Source organism: Tiliqua scincoides, chromosome 1 (genome assembly GCF_035046505.1).
Source record: "Tiliqua scincoides isolate rTilSci1 chromosome 1, rTilSci1.hap2, whole genome shotgun sequence".
Classification (NCBI taxonomy): Eukaryota; Metazoa; Chordata; class Lepidosauria; order Squamata; family Scincidae; genus Tiliqua; species Tiliqua scincoides.
In genome coordinates this window covers 32,879,997-32,907,812 of record NC_089821.1, presented here as the reverse complement: position 1 = coordinate 32,907,812, position 27,816 = coordinate 32,879,997, and the positions used below count along the sequence as shown (strand labels likewise).

Sequence of the window (27,816 nt, the reverse complement as noted above, 5' to 3'; positions counted from 1 at the left end):
TTTTAAGCCACTCCATAGCCGTGCCTGTCAATTATGACTAGTGTTGTGCATTAGTCAATTGACTGGGACAAGCATTCCTTAGTCATATCTATGAGGTCACCAAGTTTATTTTGTACTGGTAACCTAAACTGGGTCAGAAGCTCAGAAGAGGTACAAAGCACAAAAATGGGTGTTGCTTTGACTGATTAAAACTTTTGCATGTTTATAAAAACCTAATCATTTTTCTTTCCTTGTTAAAGATGAACAGCTACAGTAAGTTTCATTGACAAGAGTCCTCTGGTCACAGCCACACTGGGTTGCTGCCTTCATATCATTTCTTGCTTGTCACAGATGGGTATAGCATGTTTCACAATTTTCTAGTTCCCTTGAGTGGTTTAATAAGGTTCTTTTTTATTTTATTTTATTTTTTATTAATTATTATTTGCAGAAGACATCACAGAAGACAGCACTGAACTGGCTGCATCGTTGCCTTAGATCTGTCTTTAGAACTCTACATGTCAAGGATTAAGGATCCAATTCTATATATACAGTTTCTGTGTATATAGAGAACAAAGGGACTTAGTTCCATGTGTGCATAGGATTGTGCTGTAAAACACTCAAGTAGCAATCCAGTTTCTCAAGATCAAATGACCTTCACCAGACATAGTTATGTCTGGCATTCTTTTGAGGGGATGCTGAGTAGTGTATCCTTTGTTCACAGGTTTCCTTTGTCATTTCTTTCTCACTCCTCCCTTGTGAGAAGGCACAGACAAACCAAGAGATACCCTTGAGCCAGCCTCTGTGACATAAAACCTGCTTTCTCAGAGGTTCTGTGTTGCTCAGTCAGGAAGATAAGGGATGCAATACCAGGTCTTCCTGGTTTATGCAACACCTTCTCCCCATGGTGAGCAAAGCAGGGGAAGAAGACTGCACATCAGAGGTCTTTCTTATTAATCTCACTGAAAGTAGTAGGGTCAAAGTATCCCATGAACAGCCAAAAGCAACAAAGGTATAGGAAGACTGTACTAGTTGTAAAGGCCAGTTTTGCACTGATCCATCAGTAATTCCATTCTCTGGAACAGGAAACAGTGGCTCAAAACAGCCTCAAAACTGTATGCTGTTCCTTGATTACGCAAAAACCCTGTGCCACATGTTGTGTGCAAAGAATGCACGTGGAGGAGGGGCTGAAGCTACACTTCTGGCTCCGCCCCAACCTTCCTGTGTTCAGTCAAGCTGTATGCATGTAGGTTATGTTTGAATCAGTAGTGTTCCTGGAGGGGGGTACAGTGCTATGTTTTGCAGGCACCTAAAGGCGCCGTGTAAGCGGCCCCTCTCCCTCACCTTTGGAGCCATTCCAGGAGGTGAGAGCAAAGTGGAGGAGACACCCCCACTTTGCTCTTGCTGCCCAGAATGGCTCTGAAGGAAGACAAGGGGGAAGGGGCGCTTACACAGAGCATTGAGGCACCTGAAAAATTTAGCGCTGTCCTCCACCAGAGTGCTGTTGTTTCAAATACAGATGGCTATAGGGACAAAGCCAAAGGGCATGCCCTCACAACAGAATTTTAAATACGTTCAGTTACATTCCCCCTTGCTAGTTCTCCAAGCAATCAAGCAAAGACTGGACAGAACTAACCCCACATGAGTCCTCTGCTGCCTCTGGGAATGCAGTATACATTCTGAAACACTCTCTTAGAAATCATATGTAGGCAGGAATGGAAATCTTTGATGGCAAACCACCACATCGTTATTACCAGATTAAGGAAGAGTTTAAAGAGTTACCACAAATAAGTGGATGACATTGCTAGAAAGCCACAAAATACTTTTCTAGCACTTTGCTGTGTGGCAAATATGGTGTCTGAAAGCAGACTGGGATGATCACAAACAGGATAGAGCCTTATTGCGTTTGAACTGCTAAACCTGGCTTAATACCAAGCACAGAAATCCATGCACACCAGGAAGTGATCAATGGGATGCCCAGCCAGCTCTGTACCAAGATCACTTTGCACCTAATAATAATGACACAATGCCCTGCGATCTTTGCATAACCGTTTTGGCCTGCCCCACACTGACAAGGGAAAAAGACTTGAGGCTACTTCATACCTGCATGTCCATTTTTCTACACTTGATTGCTGTATGCTTGATGACTGCTGAATGCGAGAACCATTTCCACTGAAATGCTCTGGGCTGACTGTGTGGGCATGCATATGAGAAGACGCCATAAATTATCCCGCCAGTATGGTTGCCGCAGGATGCCATATTGCATGGGAACCCAACCGTGCAGTTAGCTGCTTGTGTAAAAGGCTGCCCACATGATCCAGGCTGAGAATAAATATGTCAGGGAAGCCTCTTGTTCCTGGGAGGAAAGGTCCCCTGGCATGGTGGCCCAAGCCACGTGGGTGGCCCTTTTTGCAAACAGCTCACAGCACAGTTGGGCGTCCATATTACTCAGCTTATTGCTGGCAACCATGCAGCTGGGTAATACATAACCTGGGCTAAAGAACAAATCCCCATTGGGCTGTTGAACAGTTTTATGGCACAGCAATGTTGATATTCAGACAAGCCCAGTGACCATAGCTGATTAATGTTCTTCTAGCTGGCTAGCTTATTGATCAGGTTTGCTGCCATTTCCTTCCATGCAGGAGACTCCCGCAGAATGCGGCAGTGACAATAATAGCTTGTTAAAATTAATGAGACGCTCTGTGAGCTCTTCAGTTAGTTCAGTTCAGCAAACCAGAAAGCAGTTTGAATACATAACACACATTACAAGGTAATTTCGCTGTTCAATGCGTGAATCTCAACACAGAATTAAACCCGTGGCTTCACAATAAAGAATTAACTGAATGCTGATATTCACATAAAAAATTAAATCAGAATAATAATAGCACACTCTTACAAACACAGCAAAAATACATCATGGCTATTATTCTTGTTCTATTTACTAGTGTGAGAAGGGAAATGAATATAAAAAGTCATGTCATTAATCAACTATACCCTTCACTTTTTTCCATAGATTTGTGCTTTAGTATGCAATGTTTTATAAGTACATCAGTGACATTTGTAAGATTTCATTAGCTCAATAAAATCAAATTGATATCAAGTATTAAAAAAATCTCCTGTTTTTATCAGATTTGGACCTTATCTTTAACCTTGGATATAATTATCCCATCCTGCAACTGGCAACATCATGTAATCCTCTCTCTCTCTCTCCCCCCTTCCCAATCTTTCCCCTAAAAAAAAAAACCCGTAATAAAAATGGCACTGGGGCCCTGGTGTTACTCACTTTAAAGTCCAACTCAGTTATGGATCACAACTCATCAAGTGAAAATCAATATTCTAAAGCGTCTTATTATGATAGCTTTAAAGTTATTTCTATAGTTTAGGTTGTAGGATAGTCATAATGCATGAGCAAAAATGAAATGTAGCTTTTCAAACCACTCAGAGTTTGCACAAAGAATCCTTTGCTTGGTATAGTACAGCTATTATGTTGCTTTCATACAGCGTTACCCATGAAAATTTAGTGTGGATGGTGGGAAAAAGAAAGAACCACTGTGGAACTTCAAAGTTATCTGAAATTCCTATGTCACAATTGGAGGTCCGATTCAGCAGTCCAGACTCTTAATTCTGAAAAATCCTTTTTAATTGTATGAGCTTCTAGTTTGGCAGACTAGCTACAGTGAGAACTCGGCAAAGTTGCAAGATCAGATGGATGAAAATATTATTCCATGTGCATGCCTCCCTAATTCCTTGAACTGTAGGAATACCAAGGGCAGCCACTACAAGCTCTTTGAGAGGAGAGAGTACGGGAGACTTATGATGTCTTTGTGATCTGTTTATTTTCAAATATACAATTTGAGTACAGGGAAGCTGACATGCATGCCGACAGACAATGCTAGTCTTTAAAACAGCATCAGCTTTCCCAAAGCAAACAGCATGAACTTGGGTCCCCTATGGCTTCTTCTCGCAGCCAGCTGCAGAATTCAGACTACTGTCTCTTTTGCTGGCCAAATTCCAATTCCTGATTGCTTCCCTAGCTTCTACTCCAGGATGTTGGGTAGATGGTATTCCCTAGTTTAGTAGCCACCAACCATCAATACGGATTGAAGAGACACCTCTTATCTATCAAAACACATTGAACACCTTCAGCTAGTTCTCCAAAGGACAATTGATCATCAGTGTCCATTAGCCAGTGACGGGTGGTGCAGAGGGGTTCATTAGGAAAAACTGCAGCTTGCCACTGTGGAATTTATGCCCTCAGCTTCAGGTCCTGGAAAGCAGAAGCAAAGGCAGGGGAGATGTGGCTAGCATTCTGCAAATGTATGGTTGCTGAATGGAAAGTTGCCCCGACACATATCATCAGCTGTGTGCTTCCAGCATACTGGCTTTCCAGCTGCTTCAGCACACCCAACCTTCTCTGCCAACTCCCAGTGCCTGAAGTTAAGGTTAGGAATGAATTCCACTTGATGGAGGCACCACACCAGGTGGCAATTTCACCTAAAGAAACTGCTGCATTGGCCTGTACTCCCATTAGCCAGCAATCAAGTTAGACAAGTTATATATAAGAACTCTTCCCAGACAAAAAAAAAACAAACAGCTGTCTATGCTGGTGACTTTGGTATACCTTTAAGTTGACATACTACCTATTGGACTTTGTTCGTCTTAATAATATGTCTTAAGGTTCAAAATACAATCTCTGAAGATAAACTTTGACCAGAGTCACCAGCAAAAATCTGATGGTCTATCAAAAAGGCACCCATAAGATTCCCCAATAGTGAGAACTCAATTTGCTGCTTGGCTCTTAAAGGGAAAACAAAGAGTTCAAAAGAAATTTCAATGGGAATTGCCCTGTGCATGACATTTTCTTATACTACCCATACTTTTGCAGACACCTCAGTTGATTCACATGTCTAGGATAACTGAAATTAGAATGGTATTCAAGTTTTTGCACAAAATTCCCAAGTCAATTCACAAGCTTTTCATAACTTTAGGCTCTTTTTCAGATGGTTTACTGTTCATTCATCAGATTTTTATGATCTCTGTATGGAGTACTTTGACCAGATTTTTATTCAAAAGATTTTGACTGTCTTTTTATCTCTGTGGGGCGTAACATAATTTTTTCATTAAGAGTCTGTCTAACAAATGTGCTATTTTTAATTGTGCACATACACAGTGATGGTTTACAGAGAGTTTGAATGCAGCCAAATATTGCTTCAATAAAAAGAAGCAATTATTCACAGTTGTGAATAATTAAAACACAAATTGGCACCTCTCACACTCTTACGGAAAGTCATCCCAAAATATTTACAGAACTATATAAATATCCCAGCACATGCAACAATTAATAAACCAGTCTCACAAGATGTTAATTTGGACATAGAAAAACATATTTCACAGAAAGGATTTCCATTTTCTGAAGAAGTGCTAAGGTTATAACCTAGTATTGTGAATTCTAGGTATGCAAGAAACATAGGCGCACACCCATTTTCCCAATGGTTTCTATGAGATAGTTGTTACAGAGAAAAAGAGATAATCCACAAATGGCACATCGAGGCTTTCAGATATTTCGGGTCCCCTCCAGCACTTCAGTCTTTCACCCCACCACAACTGACAGTAGTATATATCAGGGTGCCAAAGCCCTGACCTGAAGGCCATTTGTGGCCCTCAGGGACTCCCAAACCGACCTGCGGGGAGCCCCCGGTCTCCAATGAGCCTTTGGCCCTTTAGAGACTTGCTGGAGCCCGTGCTGGCCCAACGCAACTGCTCTCCGTGTGAGGGCAACTGTTAAATCACTAATGTGAGCTGAGGGCTGAGGACTTCCTACATTGCTTGCTGTTTCACATTTGTGATGCAGCAGTGGCAGCAAAGGAAAGGAAAGGCCGGTGTTGTTTTGTGCAAGGCCTTTTACAGGCCTTGAGCTACTGCAAGACCTTCATTCATTCATATAAGTTCCCTCTCTGATATATTCATTTATGTAAATTTAAGAAAAGTTATTCAAATACCTCCATGACTGCCACCCAACTGCAGGATACCACACTTGCATCATTGGCATAGCTATGTCAGTGTGGGAAAGTTGGTTAGTATTTGGGCCTCGAGAACTTCCTTTAAGTGCAAGAACTCTAGGAAAGCAATGAGACACCTCAGTAACAGAAGGTGCTGACCATCAGCACAAAAGTGCAGGGGATACAGCTTTATGCACGAATGATTCAGAGGTAGTGGGATGGCACTTTTTCTTCTGCTTCAAAGGCAAGAAGCTCTGATGGTGGTCACCTCCCAGCATAATCACTCATCACTTCTTAGTGAAGTGCAGCTCACACTTTGAATGGCAATGATGTAGCCATAAGTATGGGAACTGTTTTCAACCGTTCTAAGAGGGGAGGACTATTGGTGCTAAAAGTCTGAACTTTGTTTTGTACAATGCAGGCAATACAGTTCTGGTGATCTAAAGTGCCTTGCTCTGCCAAAGCTGCTAATCTTGTGAGAGAAAAAATACACCTGAATTCCCCCCTCCACCTGAGGAAAAGAGCAGTTTAGAGAGAGGACAGTGATTAGCTTCAGAAAATATGAGAAAAAGTTTAGACACTCCTCCTCCAACAGTGCTGATGTGATCCAGTTCTGATCCTCGATCTCAGCAGCTTTTAAGAAAAAATAAAAATGTCTGAAGGTCTAAGGGTGAATCTCATCACATGCAATTCTGGTTCAAAGCCATAAGGCACTTCACCATTGGCAGTAAGGGTGCTGCACACAAAGAGGTCAGCAGGGGAAAGACGCCTCCTCTGAGTGCCGGGCAGGGGGGTTTGGGGGGCAGGGCAGAGGAAAGAGGGGGAGGGGTGGAACTGAGTGGAGAGTGGGCAGGCAGGAGGGAGGATCGGGCCAGGAAGTGGCGGGGAATCCAATGTCCCCTCCCAAGCTGCTCTGCCCGACACTGGCCGCCTCGGTTCTGAACCTGTGAAATAGCGGGTGCAGATCGGAAGAGACCCATTGGTGGTAGTGGAACTCAACATGGGGTAAAGGAACACTTGTTCCCTTACCCCGAGGAGGCTCTGGCGGCTGTTCTGGCTCTGCAAGATACAGTGGCAGCAATTTCAGTGCCCTTGTTCCTCAAGGCAGCCCCGGACCTTAGGACTGGGATTGTCACCAGGCCGAACTGAACAATAGAAAGTAAATGTTTTAGGAGTTCCATTTCTTTTGCAAGTAGGGAACCAAGAGTTCATACCATAAGAAAAAATAAAATGTGTTCAGCCAATCCACTATTCTCAGTAAATCTGAAACATCCACATTAACTTCACCAGAGATTTAGAGGCAGTCTCGCATGACAAAAACATCAGGGCAGACGAAACTGCTTTCCGAGTCACTTTTTTCCCAGGTGGTTCTTTTTTAAAAGAAAATCCAAGCCCGGTATTTCTCATATTAAAGTACCACAAAATCAATTTCATCTTGCAAAGTGTAAACAACGGCCATTAGAACATTAACTGGGTCTTGCATTCCAAGCTATTTGTTAGTACAATAAACATACTTTTGAAAATCAATTAAACACATATGGAGGCTCAGGAAGTCTACATGTATAACGTGACCAATACAATTTGATGAAATGATGTAAAGAAACATATAGCACTCAAATGAAACCAGCCCTTTGTATGACTGATCAATGCTTTGTATTCAGTTTGTGAATGTACCTCAGTTGACCACTTAATGTTTTGAATACTTCTAACCATTTCCTTTCAGATCTGTTTAGGTTTCCATGTAACACAAGCCTCTGTTCATTCATTTTATTCTACAGGAAAGAACCCTTTCTTTCTCTCCAGAGACTGTCATGGTTCGTTATCCATCTTTATTTTCAGTTGACGTCTCTCTCGAAGCTATGAGTGAAGCTGCATTGCAAAAGTGCCTGTAACAACACACAACCAGGGTAGAAATTTCCACTTGTGCTGTCTGCAGTTTTAGCTCTGGCAACAGAGGTGGAAGAGGACAATTATTATAAATTGTTGTGTGGTTTACACAAATATCAAATAAAGTCATTGCACATTTGGAATAAGTAATTATCATGAATTTGAAGTGGGTGATTGAAAAATACTGAAACTGAGTTTTCCCAACAGCTTGAGCATGGAAAAATCATGCAATAGAAGCGTGATCTTAGGCAGAGATGTTTGCCTTGATTCGGCCAAAGTTAGTCAGAAGTAAGAAGACCCAGTTCACAAAAACTGTGAGTGTTATACTTCAGACTATAGGTGAGGGCTTTCAATAGGACACCCTGAAATCCTTACACACTTTCCTGGGAGTGTGCCCTTTTGATCACAAACATCTTTCTGAGTAGTCTTTTCTAGGATTGTGCTGTTAGTCATGACTAACTGCAACTGCTTGGGAGCCTATAGAAAGTTACCAACAACTCAGGTTTTATCAGCAAAACACACACATGAACACAAATGGTCTTGAAAGCTCCTAGGATCAGATCTTCCTGAACAATGCTAGTAATTTACTTATCTAATCAGACTTTCAATCAGGCTACAGGGGTAAGTATCCTAATATAATGCAGATTCACTGGCTTCTTGCCACCTTGGTGCCTGGCTTGGGGCAAGTATGAGGTGCTTCACAGGTGTGGCCAGGAAGGCCAGATCGGAGATGGAGGGTGGGAGGAGGATGCCTTTGGTGCCTGATGCAAGCCTTTCCTGCAGATAAAAGCCCCAGTGATGGGGGGGCAGGGGCAAAAGGAAGAAAGCAGGATACTGAGAGGGAGATAGATCCCAAACCCTTCTGAGGGAGAACTGCTTCCCCCAAGGAGGCAAAGGTTGGAGAAGGACAAAGGTGGATGCTAGCCCCCTTCCCAACTCATCTCTGAGGCCTGTGGAAGATGGACAGAGGGAGAGGTTCACTGCAGGCAAGGCAGGAGGAGGGATGAACCTACAGACCCCCTATATAATGTAATTCTAATTATTCAAATGATGTCCTATAATCTCCACCTTGGTTAATCAATGACAATTTTTTTTACATTTTACAGGCAAGTCTTACATGTGTATAACCTTGGACTGACAAGTTCTAAGTAACATCTACCTTTCTTTCCTGGTTTGCAGAAGAAAGAATTGCCCACTAGTCACAGGCATCCAAGAGGGATTTAGACTAGTTTCTTTTTATTGTCAATGTATGGGAAACATCCGCTGTATGGCAAACAACTTGCGCAACTGAGGGGAGTTGCCAGACTATGGTATGAGGAGTCACCAGGGCGAGGTGAGGGTATACGCTATGGCAGAAGGACTCACCCATGGACTCTCACAGAATTGTTCTTTGGATTGCAGACACCACTGGAAATGACAGGATAGGCTTTCCAGACTCTCACATGTTCTTTGGAACAGAATTTGTTTGGGGGCCTTTTTGGACTGATGACTGAGGCTGTAATTCTATGCGCAGTTCCATTCAGTGTAAACTTAGTTCTGAGTACTAAGTCTGAACCTTGAAGGACTTACAGTGTGATCTTAGGCATGTCTACTCAGAAGTAAAGCCCCACTGCATTTGATGCAATTTCATCCAAGTAATTTACCAGGGAGTAATTCCTATTGAATTCAATGGGGTTTACTTCTGTGTAGACATGCATAGAATTGGTCTGCATCTTTGCAAGACTTTTTATCAAAGAGAAACAAAACATGAGTTTTCAATACATCATCAACTCAACGTTATCCCTTTTCCAGATACTTGGAAACTCACCACAGGTAATGCTGAGAGCAGAGGGGACGTCCCTAGTTAATTTATCTTTTACATTTTGTTGGTGACTTTTCTTAGGGGACTGAGGGCCCAATCCTATCCAACTTTCCAGCACTGGTGCAGTTGCAATGCAGCCTGAGGTATGGGAACATTTGTTCCCATACCTTGAGGAGGCCTCTGTGACTGCCTGCCCACCACAGGATGCAGTGCACACCCCATGGGCACAACTGCCTGGCACTGCAAAATTGGATCTGATTGGACCCTGCTGCAATCCTACCCACATGTACCTGTGACTGTGGTACACATGTACCTATCCACATGTACCCACTGACTATAATGGGACTTACTTCTGAGCAGATGTGCCTAGGGTTGAGCTCTGAATTCAAGCCACCATTCATCCTGGACCAGCAACCTGGTTTTCACATATAGGTTGGGCTTACGCTGTTCATTCATTTATAGACACCGTAAATCTCTGGTGCCGCGAAGGAGGCTGTCAAGGTGGCTTACAGGGAATAAAATATGAAGACAGGAGTCCATTGCAAACCACACAGCAAACCCGTCAAGCAGATCAACCCTGAGCACAGGGACACTTTTACAAGCACAGGCAGGTCCAAGGAAGTAGCGGATGGGTTGGCTGGGCAGGCCAAGCATCACACAGCCAGAGCAACTCCTGTGTCAACAGCCGCACGCGCCCAGGCTCTTACCATTGGCGTTCTTCCCGCAGATGAGATGCTCGTAGGGCTGCAGTACTCCCCAAAGCTCCGCGTCGTTGTTGATGACCACCTCCAGGACGTCTGCTGAGATGTCCGCGCCCCCTGCGCCCCCGTCCGGGCTGTGGCTGGCCAGCACCCTGGCCCTGATCTCCTCCACCAGGTTCTCCATGCAGGCCGTCAAGGCGATGGCGGCGTACTCGTGGATGCGGACGGAGATCCTGGTGTCCACCATCCACCTGAAGAACCTGCCGACGGAGAAGGTGAGGCCACACCTGGAGGACTTGCCCTTCCTCAAGCCGTCGCCGGCGCTCATGCTGTACAGGGAGAGCGCCTTGACCGTGGCCAGGACGCAGCTCTCCGACAGGGACCAGCTCTGGATGAGCTTGATGGCGCTCTGGACCTCGAAGCGAGTGCACTTGGAGTGCATCACGCTCAGGCGCTGCGCCTCCCTGGAGATGCGAATCAGGGGTCTCCTGAGCAGCACCGACAAGCGCCTGACGGCTTCTTGGCTGAAGAGTCTCTTGGGGTTCCCTCCTCCTCCTCTGCCCCTCCTGAGGATCTTCCCCACGTCCTCCTCACTCCAGGGGAACTCCTCCAGGTCGGGCAGCTTGGCGCACTTGGAGAAGATGTCCGCGCCCTCGGGGTCCTCCGGCAGGACGGTGTTGACCGTGTCCCAGCTGTTGTGGCGGCTGTTCATGGAGCCCGAGTAGTACCACCAGTTGCCCCGGTGCTGAGACGAGGACGCCGCCAGGGCTTGCGAGTTGGACTTGGAGGAGGAGAGGCTAAGGGACCTGCAGGAGTCCCCTGCCCCATACCCAGAGTCCAGGGTCAGATCTTCCAGGGTCTTCAGAGTGGAGCTGTACATCCCAGCCATAGGAACCCGACCTCCGAAGGCGCAGAGGGGAGGCGGCCAGGGGGCGCCAGGGACAGAAGCCAAAGAGGACCTCCCTCCTTCTCACACTCCCTGGAAGGCCGGTGCGCGTCTGGGCTCCCGAGGCTCCTTCAGGTCCTCCTTGCTGTGGGTGCCAGCAGCTGCCTCCATTCCACAGGCAGGGGTGAGATCATGGATTTTCCGGATGGAAAGCGTCGGGGCCAGCAGGAGCGCAAGAGGGGCCGATCAGGGCAGGAGCGCTTTTTCCCCCGGGCTCAGCCAGGCAGGCAGTGCTGATGCCCGGCTGGGACCCGCTGCCAAGAAACGGCAGGAGCTCCGGGGCAAGGCTTTCTCCGAGGACCACCTGGAAGGCTGGAGCTGGGACCATCCACCGGGCGAGGAGGAGGAGAGAGGGATGGAGATGGCGCTGCTGCTGCTGCGGGCGGAGCGCGCGTCGGGAGTGCCCCAGTCCCCGGGCAGGTTGGAGCCAACTTCTCTTTCGGGCACCCCAGGCATGCAAATGAGCTGCGTGCGCCCGCACCAATCCACGGCTCCGGAAAGGGGGTGGGCGGAGCAAGCCCGGGACGAGCCCCCTCCCCCCGAAGTGGGCGGTGTGCATGGAGAGCGATGCCGCGCTGGTGGGCGGAGAGAGACGCAGGCAGCGGAGAAGGAGGAGGGCGAGCAGAGGCAGCCAGCAGAAGCCATCGGGTTGCTTTGCAGTCTGGAGACCTAGAAGCGAAGCGCTTACCAACCATGGCCAGCTATGCACAGGTAAAGATGGTGCTCCAGGGGGCAGGAAGCAGCCCCAGCCCTCCCCTCGCACGTGGAAAGTGTTGAGCCTGCAGCCCCAGTCTCAACCTGGTTTGTCTCCAGAAGCAGGGGAGACCCAGGGCTCAGGAGGCAGGCTTGCTTGCTTGCAAGGTAGCCTGCTGGGATGTGTTGTGCGCGCTGCCGTGAGAGTGGGCAAGTCTCACTGAAGCAGCAGTTCTGTCCACACTTTCCTGGGAGTATAAGTCCCATTAACTGGAATGGGACTTACCAGACATGCATAGGATTGGGTTCTCAGACTACAATCCTATCCACACTTTCCTGGGAGTAAGCCCCACTGGCTAGAATGGGACTTACTTCTGAGTAGACAACATGCCTCGGATTGGGCTCTGAGGTCAGTGCCAGTGCAAGTAAACATGTGCGACACCAGCAAGGTGTCAAGACCCAAGGAAGGCTTCAGATAAGCACTGAATTGTACTGTGGATTGTAAACATCCCCATCGGCTTCTGAATGCCAATTGGACTGGAGGGTTTACTCTCTTCAGCCCCACAATTCAAGATGTCTTTCATAAGAAAAGAATATTACATTTGCACATACGATAAGAGAAAGTAGTTCTCAGAGTTTCTCTCATTCCTTGTAACATGTGGGAAAGAAATGAAGAAAGTTAAGTTTGACCAATGTATATTTTATAGCTGCATTCAATGAAGACTGAACAAAGGAAAAGAGCTGATTTAAGACCTGGTTGCGAAAATGCTCGCAAAACCACCTCTGTCTGAGAGACACCCACTAACGAATGTTGTTAATGGCAGAGAACCAGTTGACAAGCATGATGCTTAAATCAGTGTGGCTGTCATCCTCCGCACACTTAAGAGTAAGTCCACAGACACAACAGGATTTGCTTCTTAGTAAATGTGTCTAGAACTGGTCTGTTTTCTGGATTTCCTAGGTCTATACTTGAGCGCAAAGTCTGCATTGGCTAGGAGATACATTTGATTTTAAGTTTGATTTCCAACTTGAAGTGGACAGGCCTGATGCCTTGGCCCCCTTTTTTCAGCCTATTTTTTGATCTGCTTTGGACTTTTCTATCCCTTCAGAGTCTTCTGTGATGCTTCAGTATTCTAAGTTGGAGACAGGAGCCACTATTGTGGTGGTGGTTATAGTTTGGGCATCTTCCACCTGAAATGCTGGGTAAACAAAGTACTTGGATTTGAGTCAGTTCATTCCATAGCAAAGCCTACCTAATTTCCAGGAGTGGGAAATTTAAGGGGTCAGGTCTTCCCCCCAGTATCCAATCCCACAGGTAAAGCAGAGCTAACACACACAGGTTAGAGAAAATAGGGTTCACCACTCCCCTCTGTTGCTTCATGGGGACTCACCTGCTCACCTTTGGTGCAGCTTCCCAGTTTGGGATGATGGCAGTGACCTACCTTTCCCAGTTTATCACCCTCTTTATAGGGTAAAGTGAGTACAGAGAAGTGGGTGCCAGTCACCAACCTCTCAATATTACACTAGATCTGCTCTCTGTCAACGCTTATACTGCTGTTTTTGTGTGTGTGTGTTCGGTTTTTTTTGTATTAACAAGAAAACCTTACTGATGAAATAAATCTCATGTGAAAATACCCAAGGCAATGCCATTTTTCTCTCCAAAAGAACAAGCATCCAGACAGTATCACAGTGACACTTTTCAAACTGGTGCATTCTTAGTATAACTTGGAAAAACCTATTAAGTTAATCTGTTCCTACAAAAAGGAGAGAGTGAAGTTGCGGATTTGTATCACCTGTTGCAATCATTAGGTACATGCAAGAAACTGCAGATTAGGGAGGTGGGGCTGTTACACAAGCCTGAATGATTTTCTCAGACAAGCAAAAGCATTTCTCTTCACCCTTCTGTGACTTCCAAGAAACTGTTCTTTTAATGTGACAGAAGTAGAGGCCATGTGATTTAGTTTGGTTTTCTTTCATGTCTTGACACTGAAGCTAATTTCTGAATTATATACAAGGTGAATGATAGGCCTTTGGGGATCTTCGATTCACATAATGATGTATAAACGTTCACACTGGACAAATACTTAACTAACCCCACTTGGGAGTAAGCCCCATTGAACACAGTGGTGCTTGTATCTGAATAAACGTGCATTGCATTGAGCTGATACTCTCTACTTTTGGGTATCATAACATGAATGGGTGGATTGTCACCCCATTTGATGAAGGCAGCATGTTGGAGCTTGAAAGAATCCTTTGTATAGGAGTTTACATACTTTTGACCTTGAACCCTGAGCTGTATATGAAAGAAAAGATGCCTATTTGGTTTCTCTCTCTCTTTCTCTGATGACCCCACTGGAGGCTTTAGGTTCCTTGTGGCTGTATTTTATTAGTGACTTATTTAGTTTAGCTTTTGAGTATTTATTTGATACAAGACTGCCACCTTTTGGTAAGACCAGCCTACTTACATTTGCAAATCGAAAAACTAAGTTGGATAATGACACATTGTATGCATGTCTTGTCTTGTGGCAGAAGTGTGCTGACAGCATAATAGTTTTACAGTGTATAGTTTGTTTCTAAAATAGAACACCACCAAAAAGGCCATTGTCCATATAATGGGTAGACTTTTGATATTTTCAGAATGCTATCTGTCTGTTTGCAATGTTTGCAGATAGGACACCCCCTTCTGTAACAAAAACTTATCACAATTCCTTTTCAACAAAACAATGTAAATAGCGTGTTAGAATATGCAGCATGCTTTCAAACACACTTGTTGTTGGCAACCTTCAGTCTCGAAAGACTATGGTATCGTGCTCTGAATGGTGGTTCTGGAACAGTGTCTAGTGTGGCTGAAAAGGCCAATTCAGGAGTGACAATCCCTTCCGCACTGGGAGCAAGTGCAGTCTGTCCCTGGTCTGTCTCCCTGGCTGTGGGCCGTCCTTCTTTGCCTCTTAGCCTCAGACTGTTGGCCAAGTGTCTCTTCAAACTGGAAAAGGCCATGCTGCACAGCCTGCCTCGAAGCGGGCCGCTCAGAGGCCAGGGTTTCCCACCTGTTGAGGTCCACTCCTAAGGCCTTCAGATCCCTCTTGCAGATGTCCACTATCTTGTTTCAATTCTTACTAATAAATTACCGAACACATGTGAGGCTGCCACATGTACTTTTGCTGCATGTGTGAGGCTGCCTCCTTTCTTTTTTTACGGATGCTCCTCTTCCTGATCCCCAGTGTTTTTGTTTTTAAAGGGCAGAGCTGGGTAAGTGTGTGGAGGGAAGCATACTGTCCTCGCTGCATGCTTTCATGCCTGTTCCTCATGCTCTATTTTTTTAAAATTGGAGAACTAGAAGAGGATGATTGGCCTGGCTACTGCCTGAAGTGGCCACTTCATTGGACCTCATCAGTATTATCAGACTGAATAAAAATCATTTACAAAAAATAAGATTTTTCTTTTTATTGCTAATGCTTTCTCTTTCTGAAAAATCTCTCTGATAATTTAAAATGTGTTATAGATCCCATTATGGAGTAGGAATTGTAAATGCTAATTCTATAGAATTTTTAAAACATTTTAAAAATGTTTTGTAAATAGGTTTCAATAGTTCTTAGATCCGTGTCTCAGTTTTATGGGGTTCCATAGATTTCTGTATAGATTATTTAGGTTAATCTGCCTGTCTACACAAGTACGGTATTTGGTCTAGAACAGCCATTCTCAACCTTTTTTTTTTAGCTCCTTAGGAGGTCTTCTCAGGTTCCAGGGGCCCCATCAAACAAGGATACAACATGAACATAAAATCATTTATTTTTGGTTTCAGTCTCTTTTCAAATGTGCCAGGGCACCCCAGTGGGCCATATGGCTCCCATTGAGAATGGCTGGTTGAGTAGATACCATCAGAAAGTTTTGCACTTTTCAAGCTGGGTTTATATTTCCAGAGATAGCATGCTATTTAACAGCAGTATTTGAGATAGGGAAATAAGGATCTGATTAGCCCTACTTTCCAAGTTGGACTGAAGTTATTCCTGTACTTTTTTCCTTGCCAACATGATGTGTTGAAAATCTGTGAGGGCTTTTCTAAAATCTCCAAGATTGCTTTCAGTAGTCTCCTTGAGCGATGCTGATCCCTTAGAACAGTGTTTCTCAAACTGGGTAAGGACCCTCTAGGAAGGTCGTGAGCCAATTTCAGGTAGGTCCCCATTCATGCTAATATTTTATTTCTAACAGACTTGATGCTACCATTGTATGTGACTGCATTTGGGGAAATGTTACAGATCTGTACTTTTAGCAGGCTACAATGTTAGTAAATGGGACATGCTCCTGGATAAGTTACCCTGAACATGTTAAGTTTTCACTGTATTAACGATATGTAATATTTTTGGCAGTTAATTACTTATGTGTGAATAATACTTTGGTCCCGTCACCCAAGATCTCATTATGTATATGCAAACACTGTATTCCAAAATTTAAAAAAATCAAATCCAAAACACTCAGATAAGGGATGCTGGACCTGTTACTGGAAGGAGGAAAGGACAGGCAGTAGAAACAAAAGTGAAAGGATACGAGCAGACTATTTTCAAAGGCTTGAATGTAATTGCCATTGTTCTGATGCCAACTATACCATTCCCCATCATGAGAAGGGAAAACCTATAACAGCAGCAGGCTGTAAAAAAAGACTCTGAAACTATTTTAATGTTGTTGTTGTACTTGTGGGTAAGACAGGCATGTGTGCAAAATGCAAAATTACAGCAAAGAAATGCTATATCTGCTTGCCCAAACAAGACAGCATCATGAGGACTGTTCCTTCTGAAATAGGGAACATACCTGACCATACAGGATCTTCCGGTTAGTAAACTTCCTTTTTCCATATGTCTTTTTCAAAGATAGTCTGTCTTCCCTGCCTGTGGTTTGTGAATGGACAAGCTATTTGATTGTCCATTTATTTGATGTTCAATATATTTGATTCTTTATGATATCAGTTTTGATGTAGCTGTGATTTAAAAAATGGAAGAAATAGGCATCTCTTCATTTTACACTTTTAGTACTGAGTCAGTGCTGGTGTACTCAATATTGTAATCAGTATCATTATCCAGAAACCACCATAGATAAGTTTGCACAAGGATCAGCAAGATCTAATTGATGAAAATATTGCTCGGTTTATATGTGCAACAAACTCTCCTTCTTGAGTGGCTGATAATACACTCTTCGTTAACATGGTTGAGTCATTACAACCAGGATACATCCACCTAGCTGAGCGAATGTTGCAGGGAGATTGCTGGATCAAGTTTATGAGAGAAATTGAACAGTGTATAAAAAATCTTAGAGGGGAAAATTGTTAGCCTGAATCTTGATGGTTTGAGCAATGCCCCACAATTATCCCATTGTATGTGCTTGTGTGACAACAGAAGGGCTGTCTTTCTTACAGAAATAATTGATAAATCAGGAAACGCACACATAGCAGAATAGTTGAAAGGAGTAGCGGCAAAAGCCATAGTAAACTGAAAAAAAGATATAAATCAGTTGCGGACCTACCATTCGGTCTGATGGGGCAAATATCCCAGACACGAGCCTCTAGGACCCCACAGAAGCCTTTCTGAGGCTTATAGTTTATAGTGTCGGGGAACCTCAGAGAGTCTTACAGTTACAGTATGGGCTCTGTTACAATATGTACCCCATACAGTAAGGCAATTGGGTGACTGGATAAGGCAGGCCTACCAGACTGCTGTTGTGTGTGCTAAAAGTAAGCATACCTGTCATACAATGAGGCAAGGACCAATCTGGGCAAAGTGCTGAGTCATTGCACAGAACAAGGAGAGATGGGAAAAGCTGATGCAATCCCTGTCCAGGATGATGCAATGACATTCCTCAGTGATGAGGTCATGGTATTCCCCATTGGCTGACAGGAGTATAAATGTCCAACAAGCACACTCCACTGTGTGAGTTGTAGGAGTGAGTTGCTGCATGAATCTCTGCTGGACTGACACCTGATTTGCTGACTACTTGGACTGCCTGCTGGACTGCCTCTGCTTGCTGATTTCTGGAACTGCCTTCCACTTGTAAATACTGCCTGTAAATAGACTCTGGTGTTGGTACTTCCCTGGGTCTTGCCTCCTTTTATTGGCGTTCTTCCCTGTGCTCTGAGCACCACACGCTGCAGCTACAGGCTTGCACTTCTGCTATCTCTCTGTTTTGCCCATTATCTCTAACAGGCTCAGGTCGTGCAAGGCTCCATGAACCTCAGGTGAGGTGGGGGGGCAGATTTTCATGTGGGGGTGGTGACAGCCTGCGGGGGATGCCTTTACAGACTTTTGCCCCAGGTGCGGGGCTGGGGAGGTCCACCGCTGATATAAATGTCTAGTATGTATCTTGGTCACAGATAATGCTGCAGGTGTAACCAAGATGAGAGGAAATCTAGAAGAGAATCTCAAGCTTCTTACATATGGTTGCAGTACTTATCCAAATACCTTAGTGCCCAGAAATGAAGACTAATGTTGAAATTTTGAAATACTTCCATATTTTGCAAAATGCAATCACTTTGCAACAGCTACTCTGAAGAAAGTTGTAAGCACCCAAACTCTCACAAGATGTGCATTGGAGTGTTTGAACATTGTGTTAAGAATTGGCCTAGTCGAGGGGTGTCAAACTCATTTCACACGGCAGGCCGAATATATTTGTGACACCTGCAGAGGGCTGTAAGTGACATCATCAAACAGATTAAGACCTGAAATGAGCACTTTGTTCTCTAGTAGGAACTCATCAACTGCAAATGACAGAAATGCTGTTGAAATTTGGAAGGAATTGAGTGAAATCTTAAAGAAGAAATATGTGACATAGTTAAGTTGCAGGCGTTAAACGAATGAAATCAGCACAATCCCCAGCTCATTACCTGCACACATTCACAATACCAGGGTGAGTCCTTAACTGCTGAGGAAGAGGAGTTGGCGATGACTTTGGCATCTATAATCATCCATAATGTTTACTATAACCCAGTGGTTCTCACACATTTAGCACCGTGACCCACTTTTTAGAATGAGAATCTGTCGGGACCCACCAGAAGTGATGTCATGACCAGAAGTGATGGCATCAAGCAGGAAAATTTTTAATACTCCTAGGCTGCAATCCTACCCATACTTACCCAGGTGTAAGTCCCATTTACTATCATTGTTAAAATATTATACATAGCAGCTTGTTAAAAGTACAGGTCTGTAACATTTCCCCAAATGCAGTCATATACCATGATAGCAGCAAGTCTAATATATTAAAATTAAAATATTGAAATGATTGGGGACCCACCTGAAATTGGCTCGTGACCCACCTAGTGGGTCCCAACCCACAGTTTGAGAAACACTGCTATAACCCATTTCAAGAGTGAACAGTAAAGGAATATGCTTATTTAGAAAGTGTTCAAAGAAAGTTACACCATTGAACTGGTGGAGGTCACTTAAGTAGCTGGATTTGGAGGCTATTAGCTATGGAGGGGGTTGAAATACCATGTGGACACCTTTTTATTCCTCTCTGTGGCTGATTGCAAGCTGGGGGAGGAACACAAAGGTTAACACACCATAGCTCTAATTCACCCCCTCCCTTCCTCTGTGGCGGCTTTTAAACAATGAAAAATATGCCAGGAGATTTAAAATGAGTCATGACTGATTTGACTCTTGCAGGGATTGATTGAGGAAACGAGGATTCCATTTGTCATTATATTTTGTCTGGTTCTGCATCTTCTTAAAGGTTATTTGTAGAATTGCACACCTAGATTTTTGCTCTAAAGCTTCTTTTAACAAAAGAAAAACAGTCTTGTGACACCCTAAGAACTAATGAGCTTACGGTGGCTTTTGGTAGGCAAAATTCTACTTCATCAGATGCATAAGCCTGTGTAAAATAGGAAGCATAGTTGTAATACACAGCTAGAACTACTTGCCATGTGTCCTTCTGGATCACGTTTATGCATTGGCCTGTCTCTGATCTTGCATTTAAGCAATCCCATCAAAGTCTTTGATATTTCATCACTCATTTTTATACAGTATGTCCAATGTGAGGCTGGTTCAGGAATTACCACTGATTCAGATCAACTGAGATGTGATGATTAGAATACTTTGTTCTAATCTGTTTCATGTATATTGGTAACCTGTTTGTTTCCCGGGTGCTGATGTCAGCCTTTAAGGCAGGCACCCTTAATCTGTGGGGTCTGCAGTGTGTGAAGGAGGTACTTCCAAAATTAAGAAAAATTCTAGAAAAATTTGATTTTGGCCCTGATTGCTAATGTGGGCAACAAGAAATTAGCTTTTGTTGACCCAATGTTTGTGTTAGGCCTTCTCTTTTATTTTTTTGGGTGAGTTGTTTCAGTGTCTTCAGATTCTAATGTCTGTCCAGCAAATAATTCTTTTCTGTTTGAAGTTCCACTTTTTCCATATGTTCGATGCAGTGTTCCATTTGTTTTTCCATACGTTCAATGCAATTTCAGGAAAATTTGCAAATGAACCAGAGAGGTTTTTGGGGTGTGCATATGTGTTTCAGATTCTTCTGAGGGTGCACAAAAGGTCAAGAGTATTATTATTTTATTACTAGTATATTTATATATTATTAATTATTATTATTATAACAGTATTTATATACCGCTTTCCAACTAAAAGTTCACAAAGCGGTTTATAGAGAAAAATCAAATAACTAAATGGCTCCCTGTCCCAAAAGGGCTCACAATCTAAAAAGATGCAAAAGAATACCAGCAGACAGCCACTAGAACAGACACTGCTGGGGTGAGATGGGCCAGTTACTCTCCCCCTGCTAAAAAATGGAGCACCTACTTGAAAAAGTGCCTCTTACCCAATTAGCAGGGGCAATATACTGCTTTTCAACCAAAAAAGTTCACAAAGTGTAAAGCTTTTTTGCCTCTGGTCAATCTGGGGTTTCAAACTCTGCTCAGACAAAAAGACACATGTAAAAGGAATAACAACATTAACTTCTTTTAATGGGATTAACATGTGATATAGCAAGTCCTTAACTTTTAAGGTCTCTTAACTGCCTTTTCGTTCTTCATTCTGCTGAATGCTAAAATCAAACACTTTTTTTGTTTCTCCAGAAGGTGGCGCTATAGATCATTATGATGAGAGTTATAGCAACTACACTTTTCAAAGCCATTGCAGCAAATAAATTTATCTAAAGTTTCAAGTACATCTTTTAGATTTTATTGATATGTTCTTAATCCCAAAGCAGCAATTTTATGTATTCTTACCTGGAAGGAACCCAGTAAGACTTCATTACCTAGTAAATAGCCGTTGAATTGGGCTGCACACCTACAACCAGTTTAGCTTCTATTTCAGCAAACTGTAAATGTTTGCAGATGTGGCTAGAGAAATTCCATGTTGCCCAAAAGTTTAATGTTCACATGACTGTTGCAATAATTAATATGAAATATGAAAGCCTGAAAGTCATTTGAAATGAAATGAAAGTCATTTTGAAATATGAAAATAATCGAGAGGCTTGAAGTAGATAACTCACATTTGCTTCACATCAATTTCATAATTCACATTTGATTCACATCAGTGCTGCCACCAGAGATCTCCTTGGGGGAAGGAGACTTTCATCCCCTTCCCCCGACTAAAAGCCCGCAATGGGGCTTCTCAAGTCTGTGCTGGTTATTTTGCAGCTGCAGACTTGAGAGACTGTTGGGCCTTCTGGCCCAACTCAGAGTTCAGGATCTGGCAGAACAGAGCTCAGCCAGTCCCACCCCCCTCCCAGGCTGATTCCTTCCCACCCTCGGCTCCCAAGGCCCTCACCTCCACCCAGAGCTTACTAAGCCCTGAGTGGGGTCCAGCCAGCGTTGGGCTCAGAACTGACTGTTGCTGGGCTGGCACCAGCACTGACTTCATGCAGTCACAGACATGTCTTTTTGCGACATGCAGTGCTGGAGCTGGAGCTCAGGGCCAGAGCTGGCCAAGTTCAGGATTGGGCCTCAGCAGACTGAGGGCCCAATCTTATCCAACTTTCCAGTGCCAATACAGTTGCACCAACAGGGCATGTGCTGCATCCCGCAATGGGGGGGAGGGGGCAGTCACGGACACCTCCTCAAGATAAGAGAATGTTAGTTTCCTTACCCCAGAGTTGCATTGTAGTTGCATCAGTGCTGGAAAGTTGGATGAGATTGGCCCTGAATGGCCTAGGCCAGACTCACTCAGATGCAAGTCTGCAATACTAGAATGGCTTATGTATAGAATTGAATTAACAGGGATGGGCAAAATTTCAGCTTTAGGGCTCCTAGACCTTTAACAATTGTACAGAAGAGGAAATTTCAACAGTGCAGCAGGTGACAAGCTGCTCCTGCTGAAATTCCCTCCTGTACACAATTGTTAAAGGTCCAGGAGCCCTAAAGCTGAAAGTTTGCCCACTCCTGGAATTAGGGTTACATGTTGTGTTGAAAAGCATTAGGTATTCCAGAAAACAAATGCATTACCCACACAATGCTAACACAATATTATTATTAATTTATTATTATTAACAGTATTTATATACTGCTTTTCAACTAAAAGTTCACAAAGCGGTTTACAGAGAAAAATCAAATAACTAAATGGCTCCCTGTCCCAAAAGGGCTCACAATCTAAAAAGATGCAAAAAGCTTCACAATAAAGTGAAGCTCCTAAGCTTACTTGTTTCTAATGCTCTCCTGGATCTTTCCAACTTTTGAGCTTAGGCCAGCCATTTTCAACCACTGTGCCATGGCACACTGGTGTGCCATGGATGGTCTGCAGGTGCGCCATGGGAGTTTGGGGGAGGATCATTTGTCAGTAGGGCCACTGGGAGATGCAAGCTTCTGGTGTCAGTATGGTGTGACTTGACAATTTTAGTGCCTTGTCAGTGTGCCATAAGATGTAAAAGGTTGAAAATCACTGGCTTAGGCAAAGGATAGCTAGTCTACCATAGCTGATACAGAAATCTATGATGGAATGGCAACAAGCAGCTCACTCTCTCCCAACTAAAGGGTTTTTAATGCCTTAAACTTAGTTTTTGCCAACCAGAGAACCTGCCAAACCTTCTGGAAACTGATCTCATCACCTGAGGCTGCTGTCAGTCACGCATTCTGACCCCACCCAACTGGAGAGTCACAGCTGTATTCAATTCCTAAGTAGCAGTACCTGGAGGTTCAGCCTGTTATCACCCTCTAGCCCAGCAAAAAGCCAGATGCATGATGAGGTGCTTCTTCTCAGTCTTCTAACTAGCTCTGTTCCCACAGCTGCTGCAAAATGGTTGCAGGCTTACAAGATGGAGTCAGCCCTAAGTCGGTGATTTTAATCTGTTCTTCACACCAGTTGAGTATGGATCTCAACTGGACTGATTTCTTCAGCAGTTCAGGAATTCAATCATGGCCCTTTGTTTTATATGAACCATTTTGTTTTATGCACCATTTTGAACTGTTCATGTGCCCCACATACAGAATATACCACATACAGGATATATTGTAGGATATATCCGTAGGTTGAAATAAAACACAACTAGTGACCTCCATTCAAATCCGCAGCATTGTGTGGTACCAGATTGGAACAAAAAGAGGCATTAGTTTTGTACCAACCCTTCTAATTTGAGACCCCATTGGCAGAATTCTTCGCTGGAGTGACATAACTTTCCCTTGAATCAGCCCTTGTAGCTCAGCCCCAGAATACCCAGAGCACACAAAGCAACTGTTATGCAACCTCTAGAAGTGGTTCTGCAACTGATAAGAGAGACCCTGGGCAAGGAGCCATGACAAACCTGTGTTGCACTATTCCTGACCAGCAGCTTTTGTAACTGACTCATCTGACCAGTTGTAGCAGTGCTGGTAGTTGTTACACAACTGCTGGTTTGCATGGTCTCCCTGTCTTGGGTATGCCTGAAATTTTCCAGTGCTTGGTTATATAGGAGAAGTAAAGGGTGAGTCACATTAGTGCAATAGGAAATTTTTAGGAATTATCTCCCACCTAATTTTGAAACATAGATTTCTAGGTGTGGCTCTTTCTGTAGGAAATGTTGGTTCCCTCATTTGTTTCTTTTGCTTGTAAATTCCAGTGCAGGTTAAAGTGGATTGTATGATTTTAGGACAGGGGTAGAACTCCATCTGGCCATTTGCACAATATTGCTTTAGTATTCACTGACATTTTCAGAAACTAGAAATATCTAGCCTTTTTAGTTTAAGAAAACCCACATGAAGGAACGCAATCGCACAGTTAGTAATGTCACCAACATTTATCTTTTCCTTGCTCAGTATACTAATATCCGTGACTTATAATGCTTGTCTCCAGTCTAAAATGGGTATTAACAATTCACCAAAGTCTTCACAGATTCAGCTTGCATATGTCCCTTCCATCCTGAACGTGCCCATCTACCCACTTCCCCCTCACTCCCTTATTTGTTGTGACATAGCAGGTTGGAACTCCTAAACGTCAATTGCTATGGCCTAAAGGACAATGACTATGCTAAATTGCCCTGACTGGGTGGGAACTGGCCCTTCCTAGGTTCTTACCCTCCTACGGCAGTTCTCTGAGGCTGGACTGTTTTTTAACCTCAAGCTGGTTTTTTATTTGAGTTTAAACTGCACTGGTTTAAGAGTTTTTTGGCTTGACAGAACTTGCACACTAAGATTTAAATCCTGTTTAAATTATTAAACACTTTATTGCAAAACATCATTAAAGTATTACTAATAAAACACAAACCAGCAGCAGTCACCTCTTAATGAAAGAATAATCGAATCCAAAAATCTCTCATTGATTGCAAAACAAATAAAGGACAATAGCATATTAATACTTCCACAGACATCCTACTTGAATGGATTCAGGACTTTATTTGCATCTACCCTTTTTACTACCATGGGAACTAAAAATTCCTTAAAGATTCAATTATTCTGTTAACCAAGCAGTGAATTATTCCTACTTGCTTAAAAGAGAATACTTTGTCAGCGTGGTGAGTAGATTGTAGAACTTGCTTGATTGTGCCACCAGCAAACATTCACTCTATATGGAGGCAAAGGTGGGATATAAATAAATTAAATAAGTAAGGGCTCTATCCTGACCAACCGGCCAAGCTGCAATGCAGCTCCAAGGTAAGGATGCCCTTACCTTGAGGAGGCCCCCTTGACTGTCTCCCCACTGCAGGATGCAGGGCACACCACATTGGCACAGCCATGTCAGTGCCAGTGTCACCACGATGCAGGTCTCTTGTTATCTGGTGTGCTTCGTGGGGCATTTGGTGGGCCACTGTGAGATACAGGAAGCTGGACTAGATGGGCCTTTGGCCTGATCCATTGGGGCTGTTCTTATGTTCTTATGCTGGAAAGTTGGTTAGGATTGTGCCCTAAATAGAATAAACTGCAGTTTAATAGTAAATGCAAGCACTTATAGCAACAAGCTAACTTTACTTGGTTAGGGTTCCCATTTTGTTGGGAGAGAGAAAATAGACATTTCAGTAATGTATTAGTTTTGTTGTTATTAGCATACATTTAACTGTCTTACAGTGCAATCCTATGCCTATCTACTCAGAAGTAAGTCCCATTGAATTCAGTGGGACTTCTAGGAAATTGAGTATAGGATTGCAGCCTTAGGCACAATCCTAACCCACTTTCCAGCACAGACATAAGGGCAGTGCAGGTTGGAGGTAAGGGAACAAACATTCCCTTACTTTGAGGAGGCCTCCATGAGTGACACCCAACTGCAGGATGCAGCACATGCCCCACTGGCATCACTATGCCAGTGCTGGAAAGTTGGTTAGGATTTGGACCTTAATGTTTTAAACTGGACAGTTTAACTCTGTGACTTCTGTGTCAATTTCTTTTTTTGTTTTACCTCTTTCTGCCCGTTTAATCTTGTAATATATTGTAAATGCTTCAGAATAAACACAGATATTCTACATTTTTTATAGGAGCCAGCACAGAACAAACCGAAGTTTGCATGGACAGAATGCAGGCATGCAAGCTCTCCTTTTGAATCAGCCTTGGTTTGAGGAGAATGAATTGTAGTGGTAGCCAGGAATCGATCTATTTTTGAACAGTACAAGCTGTTATCTACCAGTATTGCTGTAAAGCAAGTGTTTCTCAAACATTATGAAATGGTGCCCTGTTGCATCTGTGTTTATTGTATCCTCCAAGGTCCTTGTCTGAATCTGGAATCCTTGTTTGGCAGAGTTACTCAGCATCTAATATTGCTTCATTAAGAACATAAGAACAGCCCCACTGGATCAGGCCATAGGCCCATCTAGTCCAGCTTCCTGTATCTCACAGCGGCCCACCAAATGCCCCAGGGAGCACACCAGATAACAAGAGACCTCATCCTGGTGCCATCCCTTGCATCTGACATAGCTCATTTCTAAAATCAGGAGATTGCACGTACACATCATGGCCAGTAATGGATTTTTCCTCCAGAAACTTGCCCAATTCCCTTTTAAAGGCATCTAGGCTAGATGCTGTCACCACATCCTATGGCATTCCTATCTGCCATTCCTATCTGCTAGCTCTGTTTTTGGAGCCCATTTTCATTATCTTCCCAGGCCGGTTGTTGTAGCAGAGAAGATCACATGAGAAGCCATGGCACTTATGGATCTTTGTGTGTGCTCGCTGATCTTTAGCACGCTTCTACAATGCACTATTAGATAATAGGGTTTTGCAGAGTTTCCAATCATGTACATCTGCCACTTATCTCCTCTCTGCGTCCTCTTTCCTCAGCCATTTAATCTCTTGTCTAACCGGGCATGCAACTGGTACAGCTTCTACATTCCCACATTTTGTGGTTCCAGTGGGGTTGCAATTGTCACCTTTAGCCTTGACTGCTTCTAGGTCTATTAATAAGACATGTGTGTTCATCCCTGCTGGCATACTCTGAAACCCTAGGTAGTAATAATACAGCTATCATTAAGCCCAGAGTCTTAGCATCTCATTACTGAGAGAAAAATTTTGGAGTTCTAAGATAATAAAAATAATGAGGCTTCTTGTATCTGGTGGACCCATCATCCCACTTGTATCTGGTGGACCTTGTATCTGGTGGACCCATCATCCCACTTCAAATCCTTTTCTCATACCCACAAACCAGTTTCACTCTCCTGCCCATATGTATTTTCTTACATACACCTGTCTATCACCTGTCACATGTTACAAACACTACATTGCATCTGCTACTCCTTGTTGGCGTCTAAGGAGGCTAGGCACAGGATTAAAGTGCTAGCTTTCTTTTCTCCTTGACCTTCCTCTCCCTCTGTTGTAAGCTGTCAAGGCAGAGGCCTACTTGCTTATGTAAAACACTATGCAAATGGATAAATCTGTATTCATAGCAGTAGTTGTACTTTCTGTATGGAGTCTAGTGTGGAGCCTGTGCCTAAGGATGAGCACCAGTAACTGCGTTTTATCAACTCAAATAATAGTATTGTAGAACCGAATGAAGTTGAGGCAGCATCAGCCTAGCACGTTTTTCAAGCATTGTGATTTCAGTAAAGGAGTGTGTCACATTGGTACTGGATTTGATGTTGTGCCAAATCTAGCATAGTATATAATATATACTTTTTTTTTTTACATTTTTAAATGCAAAAAAATATCAGTTCTTGTGAGGGTATTTAATTGTAAGAACATAAGAACAGCCTCACTGGATCAGGCCATAGGCCCATCTAGTCCAGCTTCCTGTATCTCACAGCGGCCCACCAAATGCCCCAGGGAGCACACCAGATAACTAGAGACCTCATCCTGGTGCCCTCCCCTATATAATTGTATTATATATTTTTTAATTGCTACTGTTGAAAAGTGTTATAAGTATTCTTAACAATAAGTGAGGGCCTGGCAGGCCCTCCAGGGTCCAGTGTAACCACTACCATTACCTCCACTGGCCA

General features: G+C 43.6%; 2 protein-coding genes across 2 annotated transcripts in view; one reads left to right on the top strand and one right to left on the bottom strand.

Moving 5' to 3' along the window:
• The window catches only part of ABTB2 (ankyrin repeat and BTB domain containing 2), a 171,078-nt gene extending 159,825 nt beyond the window's left edge, over positions 1 to 11,253 (bottom strand). Inside the window, exon 1 of the mRNA XM_066630975.1 lies at positions 10,371 to 11,253. Within this exon, the coding sequence (XP_066487072.1) occupies positions 10,371 to 11,253 (883 nt within the window). The remainder of the gene's footprint in view (positions 1 to 10,370) is intronic.
• Positions 11,254 to 11,925: 672 nt separating this feature from the next.
• CAT (catalase) overlaps positions 11,926 to 27,816 on the top strand; it is a 73,884-nt gene continuing 57,993 nt past the window's right edge. The window contains exon 1 of the mRNA XM_066613589.1: positions 11,926 to 12,021. Coding sequence (XP_066469686.1) covers positions 12,004 to 12,021 — 18 coding nt within the window. The 5' untranslated portion in view covers positions 11,926 to 12,003. The remainder of the gene's footprint in view (positions 12,022 to 27,816) is intronic.